This window comes from Canis lupus, chromosome 3 (assembly GCF_048164855.1).
Source record: "Canis lupus baileyi chromosome 3, mCanLup2.hap1, whole genome shotgun sequence".
In the NCBI taxonomy this organism is placed as follows: Eukaryota; Metazoa; Chordata; class Mammalia; order Carnivora; family Canidae; genus Canis; species Canis lupus.
Genome location: NC_132840.1, coordinates 78,803,975 through 78,816,347, shown reverse-complemented (window position 1 = coordinate 78,816,347; position 12,373 = coordinate 78,803,975). Strand labels below are relative to the sequence as shown.

Here is a 12,373-nt window from a genome sequence, read left to right as displayed (position 1 = left end):
AAAGAGTAACACAAGGGAAAATGGCAAATTTCAATAGAATTAAAATAATATAAAGTTCAAAAACTTGCAATATGGTTTTGAGAGACACAAACATATGGGGTAAAACTTAAAGAGAAATAAGAGAATAATAAGCATAAAATTCACGAGAGTCATGGCTTTTAGAGGAAATGAGAGTATGGAATCGAGCTGGGGTCTAGGGAGGACATCCAAGCTCTCTTCCTTAAACTAGGTAGTAGGACCCAGGTGTTCATTATATCAGAGTTCATTATAATTTACATATTTAATTAACATATTTTCTTATGGTTTATTATTTAATAAAAACACTGTAAAATATATATCCAACAGGGTGGTGATGTCTTTTTGATGTTGTCCTTGATGATGATGTCATTTGATATTCTCATTATGTTATTTCTCACCAATTTAGCATTCCAATAACCACAGGCACTGTTGTTCTTCTTACCCCAGATGAACTACAAAAACATAAATAATGCTATTCTTTTAAGCTTGAATAATTATTTTTGTAAAGGTAAATCCAGTGTTTTTGACCCACTGAAAATTCCAAATCAAATGATGGAAGCATTATTTTCCAACCATTTATTCATTCATTCATTCCAATCAATTTAATTTAGAACAAATCAACAGAGTACCAGGGAGAGCAAAGAGTACACAGAATGGGCCTCTACTCCTGTGAACACTCCCTTGAACACTTGTCCTCACAATCCCCCTACACTGGGTGAGAGCCATCATCTCAGCTCCACTGCTAGTGTCCAAGTCATAGGTGTCCACTTTTGATGCTCACATCGTAGTTTCTCTCTCCAGGAGCTGTATGTAAAACAACATACATAGGTGAAATTGAGCACAAGCGTTGGTCATATAACAAATTTAGAGAGGGGCCAAAAGGAACAGTGACTAGAGACAGGGATGCCATTGAAGAATCTAGAATCCACCTGGAGTCAGATCTTGGATGCTACTCCTAGACCATACTTGAATCCAGTGTTTCTGGAGATGTTGCTGCTGTAGCTACTCTGCTCAAAATGTTCTCTGAACCTCTGCTTTACACTTGTTCCTCACTGGCCTCCTTGCTCTTGGATATCAATTCTGTGTTTGCTTTGCCCCTGTAGATTAAAGACTCTGCTAAGGGGTCTACTCCATTTGGGGTTTCTCAAATTGACATTTTTTCCCCCAATTCCTCTTACATTGTCCCTTTAATTATAGAATACAGAAAAGTCACATTCCACCATCAAACCCAACCTGGTCCCCCACCCCCAGGCTAGACTCCTTCTTAGGCAGAAAGATGTCAGACACTACCCAGAGACGTGAGAGCAGCCAACATCTCTCAGAACCTCTGGGACAACTGGAGAAGTCAATTGTTTAAGGAAACAGAGATAAAGTCCTTTTGTGCAAGGCAGTCCTCCAAGCTAGGAACGGAGAGCTGAGCTGGAGAAAGAACCCTAAAAACAGGTGAAATCAATTTTATTTTTCCTGCAAGAACTCATAGATGGCAAATAGTTAAGAGATACCCACCCAAGGAATAATCTCTCACCACCACCACCCCATCCCGACACACGCACACACACAAAAAACAAAGGATTGAGAATTGTATTGCTTCTCCTTGTAAAAATCATTGTTCATCGCAGGGGAGGTGGGGAACAAACAAACAAAAACCGCTTTGATTTCAGCACCTCTTCGGTGAGGTCCCTCCCCAGTCCCGGGAAAATGTACTCATTTTCTGCCTAATTTCATACCTTGATCACAGTATTTATCATGGGATATTCTCATTAGCTGTAAGTCTGTGGATTTTCTCCAGCAGATTCTGACTTCATTCAGGTAGACTCATGTCTTGCTCAGCTCTGCATTCCATAACCCCCCCACCACACACACACAGTTATCCCTCATATGACATATGAATGAGTGAAAACGAAAGGGAACTGGGTCTCATCTTTTATTCTTCCAAGTTATTCTACTTTGACAATCTGAGCAGCTACAACAAGGAAACTGAGGAAAGGGAAGAAATCTTCAAATGAACTCAGAAAGGCTTGAGAAGGGTTTGGGACCCACTAGATTTGAAATAACTCCAGATGTATTACTGCCTTCTCTTTTAGGCTCTTGTTTACTGAGAAACAAGGGAGAAACAGCACTAGGAGGGTTTCTGGGAGCTTAAGAGAAGAGAGGTGACAAGAATTTGTCCCTGCTGCAAGAACAGGTGCTGGCTCACCCCAGTGTTGGAAGGCAAGACCCAGCAGCCATGGTCTGGTCTGGTAAGTTCCTTGGCTGCTCCCTCTTTCTAAGGAGTACAGACAGGAGAAGAGATCTGGTCTCTGCCTCTGCCTCTCCTCTTCCATTACCTTCCTCCCGATGGCCTTCTCTATATATATCACTGTGAGAATAAATTTCATAGCAATTATATTCCCCAAGTGGAATATTGTCCTCATTGCATTCGGCCATGAAAACACTAGTTCACCATACAGAAATAGTACGTCCACATTCTCATCCGCATGCTGCTGCACCACCGCCAGCGTCTGCTTGCAGGTCTCAGCCCAGCAGATAGGGTTGGTAGCAGACAGGACACGAGTCAGTACCTCTGCTTCACTCAGAGACCTGCCTCAGCCCCCAGCCAGAAGACTTTCTCTTTCCACAACTTCATTATTTTTAGGGTGTCACATGAAGCCTCTCTCATTTTTCTTTCAGCAACTCCTAGACCAATAAAAGTCGGGCTTAACCAATGCAGACATTTAAGGAGACAATCACTGCAGCAGGGATGAAGAAGTGCCAGGATGAGGGGGAAGGAAGAGGAGGAAGGGAGGTAGGAGGAGACAGAAAATAAATACTGGGAAGCAGAAGGTGCAGGTCATTCTGCCTCCTAGAAGGAGATCCCTCCTTTCTTCATCATCAGTATGAGATTCTCAAGAGAGCACAAGTCCCAGAGTCAGAAAAACCACCCTAGAGTCTTCACTCTGCCGTTCACTTTTTATGTGTCCTTTGATAAGTCACTTGAAGCTCCTAGAACCTTTGTCCCCACACTGTAAAATAGATATAATTGTAATAATACTTGTGCATTCTGATTCAAAAATATCTATGAGAACCACATAAAATTTTTATATAAGCTACAAAGTGTAGTTGATGCCTTAGCTAGTGTTCTTTCTCTACAACTGCTCAGGAAGGAAGCCCAAGTGATATAGCACCTTTCTCAGAGATGACTTTACTTCCTTATTCCTGAGGCTGTAGATCAAGGGGTTCAGCATAGGGGTGACCAGGTTATTCAGGACCTGAACAGTTGCATCCAGCCAGGGGCTTGGGGTTGGCCTCAGGTAGATGAGGACCACTGGCATGTAGAAAAGTAAGATGGCAGTGAGGTGGGCACTGCAGGTGGAGAAGGCACGGCGTCGGCCCTCTGCAGAGCGGATCTGCAGGATGGAGTAAACAATGCGACTGTAGGAGGTGAGGATGAGAAGGAAGCAACTGAGGGGCATGAGGCCCACGCTGATGAAGCCCACCATCTCCAGGGCTGAGGTATCAGCACAAGCCAGCTTCAGCATCACCGGGATATCACAGAAGAAATAGTCCACCTCATTGGCGCCACAGTAGGGCAACTGGAAGGTGAGAGTGGTTAGAAAGGTGGCCTGAATGCAGCCAAAAAAGGAGGTCCCCATGGCCAGGATGGCACACACTCTGTGGTTCATGATCACCGTGTAGCGTAGAGGGTAACATATGGCGACAAAGCGGTCATAGGCCATCACTGTGTACAGGAAGCACTCGGTACAGCCCAGGAAATGGTAGAAGAAGAGCTGGGACACGCAGCCTGCATAGGAGATGACCCGGCTGTTCCCTGAGAGGTAGAAGAGCATCTTGGGGGAACTCACAGAAGGGAAAAATATGTCGCACACAGACAGTTGACACAGGAAGAAGTACATAGGAGTGTGAAGCCGAGTGGAGGAGATAATCGCCAGTAGGATGAGTAGGTTCCCTATAAGAGTGAAGATATAGAAGCACAAAAACAGGACAAAGAGCATAGTCTCTAGATCCTCGGTGTGTGGGATGCCCAGCAGGATAAATTCAGTCACTACTGATAGATTCCTCATCGCTGTGAGAAAGTCAGACCTCAAAAAGGAACCCAAGACACCAAAGTCTGAACACCAACATCAAACTATCAAGCTTTTCACTGATGAGTGTTTGGTTTTGTTTTTAACAAGCAATAACAGCCTTTTTATGAATGGCAAGATGTATATAAAAATATCAGATAATAAGTAATGCCAACATCAGAGCCACACTTCATCCCACTCCTGGGAGAAATGTTTTGCAGAGGCTGATGGTTGTCGTGTGTGACACGATCAGAAGTTTAGAGATATATCCAAAATATTCTCCTGTTGAGAAATCTTTATACAGCTGTTCACTTCTCTCTCTAGAATTTCCTCTCTCTAGGCATCTTTGTATTTTGAACTCTCATGAAATCTTTGAGTAACAAACTTCCATTAATTCATTTTCCTCTAGAAAAGCCAGGGGGAAAAAATTGCATTAGAAATCAGAGCACTTCATTTGAATCCTGGCTTTGCCACTTATTGGCTAAACTACTTAAAACCACTTTTACATCTTTCCTAGATGTAGTTTCATCACTTACAAAATGAAAATCATAATTATAACAACAGTATCAACAAGAAAAATACCTTGGTATCTTAGTAAAGTTTGTGAAGTGTCTGTAGGAGTCTCTGGCAAAAACGTAAATCCTAATGAAAAGTGTTCCTTTACTTTATGCCTCTTAAAGTTATTTCTTTAAGTGCTTTCCTTTAATGTTGGCATTCTGCAATTATTTGTAAATAATTTTTGCTAAACAAATTATTGAATAGACTTCAATCATATCCTCTTCTGATTACATTCCTCCAGACTTAAGATGTCTTATATCCCCATCTCTATCAGGAGATATTGCTCTGGTTCTTCTGGTGCTTTTAACCTTTTCTAAGTAGACTAGAGGCAACCCTGTAATATTAAGCAAAAGAAATAATAACAAGAGGAAAGCATCAATTTCATGTTACTGTGATGAAGAAATACAGGGACCCTTATAGCAAGAAGTCAAAGAACAGCTCACACAATGCAAGAGCAGGATATGGTACCTGGAAGACACAGAGGCCTCTTCCTCCCATTACTTATTTAATAATACTACTACATAGACATATATATATATATATATATATATATATATATATATAGAGAGAGAGAGAGAGAGAGAGAGAGAGAGAGATACCATTTAATGAATGTTTACTATGTTCCAAGAACTGGGCTCAACACTCTCCAAAGATAATCCTTTTTTTTTTTTTTTTTTTTTAAGTAAACCTGTAAGAAGAAGCCACTACTATCATTTTCTTTTTTTTTTTTTTCACTACTATCATTTTCATCTACAAATTAGGAAATTAAAGCTTGGAAAAATTAAGCAAGTTGCCCAACATTACAAAGCTTACATGTGATAGAGCTGAGACCCAGACCCAGCAGCTGACCTCCTGCTTTGTTCCATCCAGACTTCATGTTTGTGCTTCATACAAGTAATCATTAGGAAAACTGCCTTTGGCTTCTGTTTTCGAAGACAGCCTTTTCCACTACTAGGCAAGACACTGTCCTAGATGGGTTCACGTCATCATTTTATATTAGGAAGGGAAACACCTTCTTGTCTTACTTTTTCCTGGTTACTTCCAATCTTGACTTCATAGCACACCTAGTTAATAGCTAATTTAGTTTTGGAAATCAGAGACAGGCTTTCTCTATCCATTTGACACTAGACCTTAATATCAACCCCAATATAGAAGCTTTCAAGTGATAGAATCACATTCAATATGGGGATTGCAATCATAAGCTGTGGCAAGTAACATTTAAAAAAGTCAAAGAGAATGACCAAGCCAAAATGAGTCACTCATACATCACCCTACAATTGAGCAAAATTGAAGACAGCAAAGAGAGAAGAGTCACATTCTGGGAGAGAACTGCTGCTACTAACCTGCTTCTTGTTACTAATTCTATTCACACCAGACTAGTGTCCCCAACCAAAGCAAATTTTTGTGAGCTCTGGATCACCTCTCCTTGATCAAAAAAGTTTCTCAGAGGTCTGTGGTCCTTGCCTACAATCAGATATTATATAATTCTGTAATCCTGTTTGATTTATAAGTCTATTTCAGGAAAAAGAAGTTCCCAGGGACCAGAAAAACCCTTGTGTGTGGACCTGCTGGTGTGTGAGAGGCAGAGGCTAACAATGAGACACAGGCAGTAGTCTGGACGTCACACAGTCCATCTGAGAGCACAGTCAAGTTTTCCAAAGTGTTGTAACAAGACCTCACCTTTACTGTCTCTGAGCAGAGCACAGAGTGCTCTAGCCAAAGGAGCTTCAATTCTCCTACTTATAAAGAACTGAGTCCCATAGGGTTTGTACACTCAAGACTGGTACATACTCACTCTCTCTGGATTGCTTCCTTGGAAGTTTTTTTCGGACTCCCTTAAGCCCTACTTGGGACACGGAGGTAGCTCTCAGGGAGCAATTAGTTTTTCAATCTTATTTATCATTCAGCTATGAAATAATAGCAGTAAGATCATCGGAAAGGGATGCTTTAAAGCAGGAAATACCTGTTCCTTCAAGATCACTCACATAGTAGAATGAGCTCCAATTCTATCCCTTTATTTGGTTGCCTTATACACCTTCAAGGCTTTGCTTATGATATCATCTGTCAATTGCTTTTGAAGTCATCTATACATTCATGCGACTACATAGTTACTTCTAATAAACATCACTATTTGAGACAGAAATGTAATCAGTTAGTAATTATTTATTATGAATTTCCTATCATTATATGTCCTTCAGGTTGGTACTCCTAAAGAGAAATATTTTTATACTGGACATCTGTAGCAGATGACTGGTATAAATAAAGGAACTGGCTATAACCTTTCTCAAAATGATTGACAAAAATGACTAGCTAATCTTCAGTTAATCCATAGTAAGAATTTACCATGAGCTAAGTACTACACAAAATTTTAAATTTATTACTACATTTAATCTCCAGTAGAAACCTTATAAAGTGGTATTATTTGACAAAGAAACTGAAAAGTCAGGGTGCCTAGTTGGCTCAGTCCATTAAGCATCCATCTCTTGATTTTGGCTCAGGTCATAATTTTGAGATTGTGAGATCGAGCCGGGCATTGCACACTACACTCAGTGCAGAGTCTGCTTGGGATTCTTTCTCTCTGCCCTCCCCCCATTTGTGCATTCTCTCTCTCTCTCTCTCTCTCTCTCTAATGAATAAATAAATAAAATTAAAAAAAAGAAACTGAAAAGTAGATGAAATAGCTTGAGGTTTACACAGCTAGAAAGAGATTGAACTGAGACTGTAATTACTAAGCTAATGCCTTAAAGCTTTGTGTTGTGATGAATTCCAGAGATTTGAGTTTTGTACCCAAAACTAAAATGGAGATATAATGTGGTCCTCAAGTGCTTGCAGGGCTGATGGTCTTGATATGTGGCCACTCCATGTGATGACTCAGGAATTAAGGGTGGATGAGGTAGATGACAGATTTATTCTCAGAGAAGAATGAAAGTGTTAAATTATTAGAAAATGTACGTAGATGAAAATGTAGGCTTATGATGTGATTAGCTCCTTGTCACTGGAAATATCCAAGGTGTGGAGAGAATCACCTTGTAGGTATGCCATTAAGAATATTCTCAATTTTAATTAATAACTTGAATTAATATTCTAATTCTACAATTATCTGGTTTTATTTATAAAATCTGCAAAACTTTTCAATGATACTGACCTGGCACAATAAAAGTGGGCTTTTTCTTTAATGATGATAATTCTAATTCCTATGCAAAAGACATTATGAATATGGTTACAAAAGTAACTATTGTAATACCAAGGCTGTTGTGAAAACATTTTTAAAAAAGAGAAACAAGTCATGAAGGGAGTCCAGATGCTACTCAGACAAGGTCTCACAAGATGAGAGTGGCCTGTTGAGATGTCTTAGTGAGTAGAACACAGTTTATTTTATTACTTTTTAATTTAATTCAATTTTAATTTTTGTTTTATTATTTTATTTTATTCTCAGACCACAGTTTTAATAACAGCTAACATTTATTGTGCATTTGCTGTATGCTGGAATTGTGTTGAGTGCCCTACATATATTCTCTCTTCCGGTTCTCATCAGAAATCTATTATTTCCCCCATTTCTAGTAGGAAATTCAGGTTCAAAGGGTTTAAGCAATTTAATCAAGGTAATAAAGTTGGTTAATGGTAGAGCTCTATCTGAAATCCAGGATAATATGACTCTTTCCTTTGAGACATAAAGAAAAATGTTCATAACTAATTCTGACTTTCAAATACTCATTCATAACTAATATCACCTTACTTTTGTCATTGCTTCAGTTCTCTGGGGCACTTTTATGTCATCTTAATTAATTCTATCAAGAACTTTGTAAGCTTCTTGGGCCCTTATGACACCCATTTTGCAAATGAGAACATTGGAACTCAGAGCAACTGTGATTTTCCTAAAGTTAGACAGTAAATGAGCCCAGGCATTCCCAGGATTAGCCCTCTTTCCACTATATCATTATTGTTTCCAAAAATGACTTAATACACACAGCAGCTGGCCCTGTATGAGAGAGGAATTATTAGTAGACTCATCCTAGAGATTTAGAAGAGCCTTATGTATCCCTCATAGTCATTACTGTTTTTATCTTGTATTATCTGACAAGATTATGGCCTTACACTATGAAGGAGAGTGAGAGAGCAAGAGAGAGAAGTTTGCTCACTCATGTTCTGTTTCATAGGGAATAAATCCCAGAAAGTTCAGTAGATATTTCATAAGCAAGCTATGGCATATTTGCAGGGAAATTACCCTTATACTGAAATCATCCTTGTTTTAATCAGAGGAAATCACCTGCCTTGTTTAACTCCTTTTCCCTCTACTCCAGGAATTTAAGTAAGTCTCTGGCATATTCCAGAAACAACTGGTTTCTCAACTAAGCATTCAGCAGAGCTTTCTGATTATAAATAGCAGGGCTAAGTCTAGGTATTCTTGGTCCAGTGGCAGGTGCTTTCGTGTTTGTTGGCAGGACTGGGGCCTGGGGGGAATGGCCAAGCCAAAGTTTCCTCCCTTACTTCAAAAACTCTGGGGAAGAATTGAACTACAGAAAACAAATTGAGAGTTGCTGGAGAGGTGGGCAGGGGACGGGGTAAATGGGTAATGGGTATTAAGGAAGGCACTTGTGTTGAGCACTGAGTGTTATGAGTGATGAATCACTAAATTCTACTCCTGAAGTCAATATTACATGATATGTTAACTAGAATTTAAAAAAAAATTTAAGAAAAGAAAAATAAGTAAATAGAGGTTCTTACATCATGTGTAAAAAAAAAGAAAATAGGGATCCCTGGGTGGCTCAGCGGTTTCGCGCCTGCCTTTGGCCCAGGACATGATCCTGGAGTCCCGGGATTGAGTCCCACGCCGGGCTTCCTGCATGGAGCCTGCTTCTCCCTCTGCCTGTGTCTCTGCTTCTCTCCCTCTCTCTGTGTCTCTCATGAATAAATAGATAAAATCTTTTAAAAAAAAGAAAAGAAAAGAAAGAAAAGAAAGAGAAAAGAAAAGAAAAAAGAAAGAAAAGAAAGAAAAGAAAAGAAAAGAAAGAAAAGAAAAAAAAGAAAAGAAAAGAAAAGAAAAGAAAAGAAAAGAAAAGAATTGGACTATGTGCCAAAATGAAAAAAAGCAGGATGATGTCTAGTTAAGGGGTGATAAATTTCTTAGGCTGCTATTTCTACTCTCTCTCTCTCTCTCTCTCTTTGTTTCTTTCTCTTAGTGGGACAGTGCTCAATTTCTTTGCTTAACTTCTTGACAATTTAATTTCTATGAAAGAGACGCGATCTACCTACAGATGAAGTTAAAGTAACAAATGTAGGAATAAAACTCATATTTGCTACATTTTGGTGGCAAAGAGATGGGCATGATAAAAAAAAATCAGGGACTTGAACCCCTGGATCTCTCTTGAATGATTTGATGTCCTCCGTCATCACCAATTCCTAAGTGATTTCTCTTGCTCCTATCTGGTTCCCATTCCCATTATCAAAGTCTTCAGGGAGCCACAGCAGGCTAGAATATTAGAACAGCTCCTGGATCAAGGAGAGCAGACAGATGCCAGCAGAAAGATCACACAACTCTAGCAGGGTCTGAGATAGAGCCCCATTTGCCAAGCAAACTACAGTATCCAATTTCCATGGCATAAGCAGACAAATAGGTCAAGGTTCAGAAAGAGTAAAGCTTTTAGTAAGCAACAGATATCCTAGAAGATACAGTAGAGTATCCCTACAAAAGGAGGGAAAAAACATACATAGAAAGAAAACCCAAAGATGAAGCAAAAATCTTGAAACAAGCCAGAGTGAGGGAAAACATCTTGTCCATTATAAAAAGAAGAAGAAAAAAAGACAAGAATTATAGCAGATTTCTTGTCAAAAATTATACAAGCAAGAAAAGAGTGGAGTGAAATTATTTCAAGTGTTGAAATGTTTAAAGTATAGCATATAAAATTCTTCCAGCAAAATTTTCCTTCAAAGGTTAAAGAAGAGTTGTAAACTTTCCCAGACAAAAATTGAAGGAATCCATTTCCAGCACACCTGTTCTGCAACAAATGTTAAAAGGGATCCTTCACTAAGAAGGAAAATGATATTAGGTCAGATATTAAGATTAACATAAAAAGAGTGTTGGAGAATAAATGAATAAAAGTGAAATAAAACTTTTCTTTCTTAATTGATTTAAAAGATCAATTTTAAACAATAGCCATAAAAAGCATTGGATAATCATAATACATGGGTAAGAGAAATGAAGGGCAGCAATGCCATAATGAGTGGAAGGGGGAATTAGGAAAACTCAGTTATAAGGTACCTGCACTACATATAAAGTGGTACAGTGCTATTTGAAGATAGACTTCAGTCTAGTTCCAAATGTATATTGCAAATTCTAGGGCACCAATTAAAAAAATTAAGAAATGTAATTGATATGTTAAGAGTAGAGGTAAAAGGAAATCACATAAAATATTTAATTATCAGAGTAGGCAAATAAGATGGGGAAAAGATGCAACAAATAGAATACAGTTTAACATGGTAGAAATATACCAAATTACATTAATAATTGCTTTAAATATGAATAAGTACATCAATTAAAATAGATTGTCAGAGCAGATAAAAAAAATGAGACCTAAGTATATGCTGTCTATATAGGAAACCTACTTGGAATATAAAGACATAGGTAGGCTACAAGTAAAGGGATAGAGAAACATATACCATGTTAACGCTAATCAAAAAAAAGCTAGAGGGGCTATACTCATTTCAGAGAAAGTAGATTTCATAACAAAGAAAATTATCAGAGATATAGGCACTACATAATGATGAAAGGGTGAATTCTCCAAGAAGATATAATAATAATCCTAAATGTGTGTACACCTAACAAGAACACATCACAAATATGTGAGGCAAAAACCGATGAAGCGGGAAGGAGAAACAACACCTGGGGTTATCTCATGCATGAGGTTTCTCTTGGTTTTCTTCCAATCAGATATGAGAAACACATGGACTGTTTTTAAGGAAGCAATGGTTAGGTTGGGAGAGGAACAGGACATGCTAAGTGATCCCCAGTGTATCTGCGCTGGATCTGGGGAAAATTGGCACCGGGTTTCATTAATAAGTGCATGTGCAGCAGGGTACCCCCGAACTGGAGGTACTGAGCCCAGCTTGAGTGGGAGCATCTCGAGGCAGTGCTATCCTGCTAATGGCCAAGTCTCTGCAGCCAGGAAAGAGCTGCAGGGTGTAGACAACCAATGGGAGCTGAGCTCAGCTCTCTCTCCTGGGCAACTTGCCCAGATCATCAGTTCCTGAAAGTACAGATGGTGCTTTATATTTTCTGAAAACATGAGGCACCAGCCTTGAAAGTGGGCTTCGATAAATGTGCCAAGACATACTTGTTGATTACGAAGACCGACACTTGTTTAAATTTGAGGGGTTTACAGTTGGCACAACATTTTATCGCACGAGCCCGAATGGAAAAAATAAAACCATGCTACTTTAAAACTGTGGTTGGTTCTGCATTTTAAAGAAGACCGGTGTAGGGTTGCTTTTGTTGTTATTTTTTGTTTTGTTTTTTGCTCTCAAAGTCCACAAGCCCTGGCCTAGTCCGCCAGCTGAAGGATAAGAAAAAGGGAAGGAACAATGAATGTAATGAAAAATGATCCATGTAATAAATGTAAAGGACCATCTCCTTATGTGCACATGGTAGTTCTACAGGTTGCATGGTCTTTAGGGAGCTGTCTCTTGTCATAGCATTAATAGGATCTATCTAGATGGCAGCTGTGAGCACAAGACTCAAG

The 12,373-nt window shown here is 39.1% G+C and overlaps 1 protein-coding gene across 1 annotated transcript; it reads right to left on the bottom strand.

Annotated features, from left to right (window-relative positions):
* Positions 1 to 3,143: 3,143 nt before the first annotated feature.
* On the bottom strand, positions 3,144 to 4,079 carry LOC140625414 (olfactory receptor 10D1B). The gene has a single exon (XM_072812686.1). The coding sequence runs from the start codon at positions 4,077 to 4,079 to the stop codon at positions 3,144 to 3,146; it is 936 nt and encodes a 311-aa protein (XP_072668787.1).
* Between the last annotated feature and the right edge of the window lie 8,294 nt (positions 4,080 to 12,373).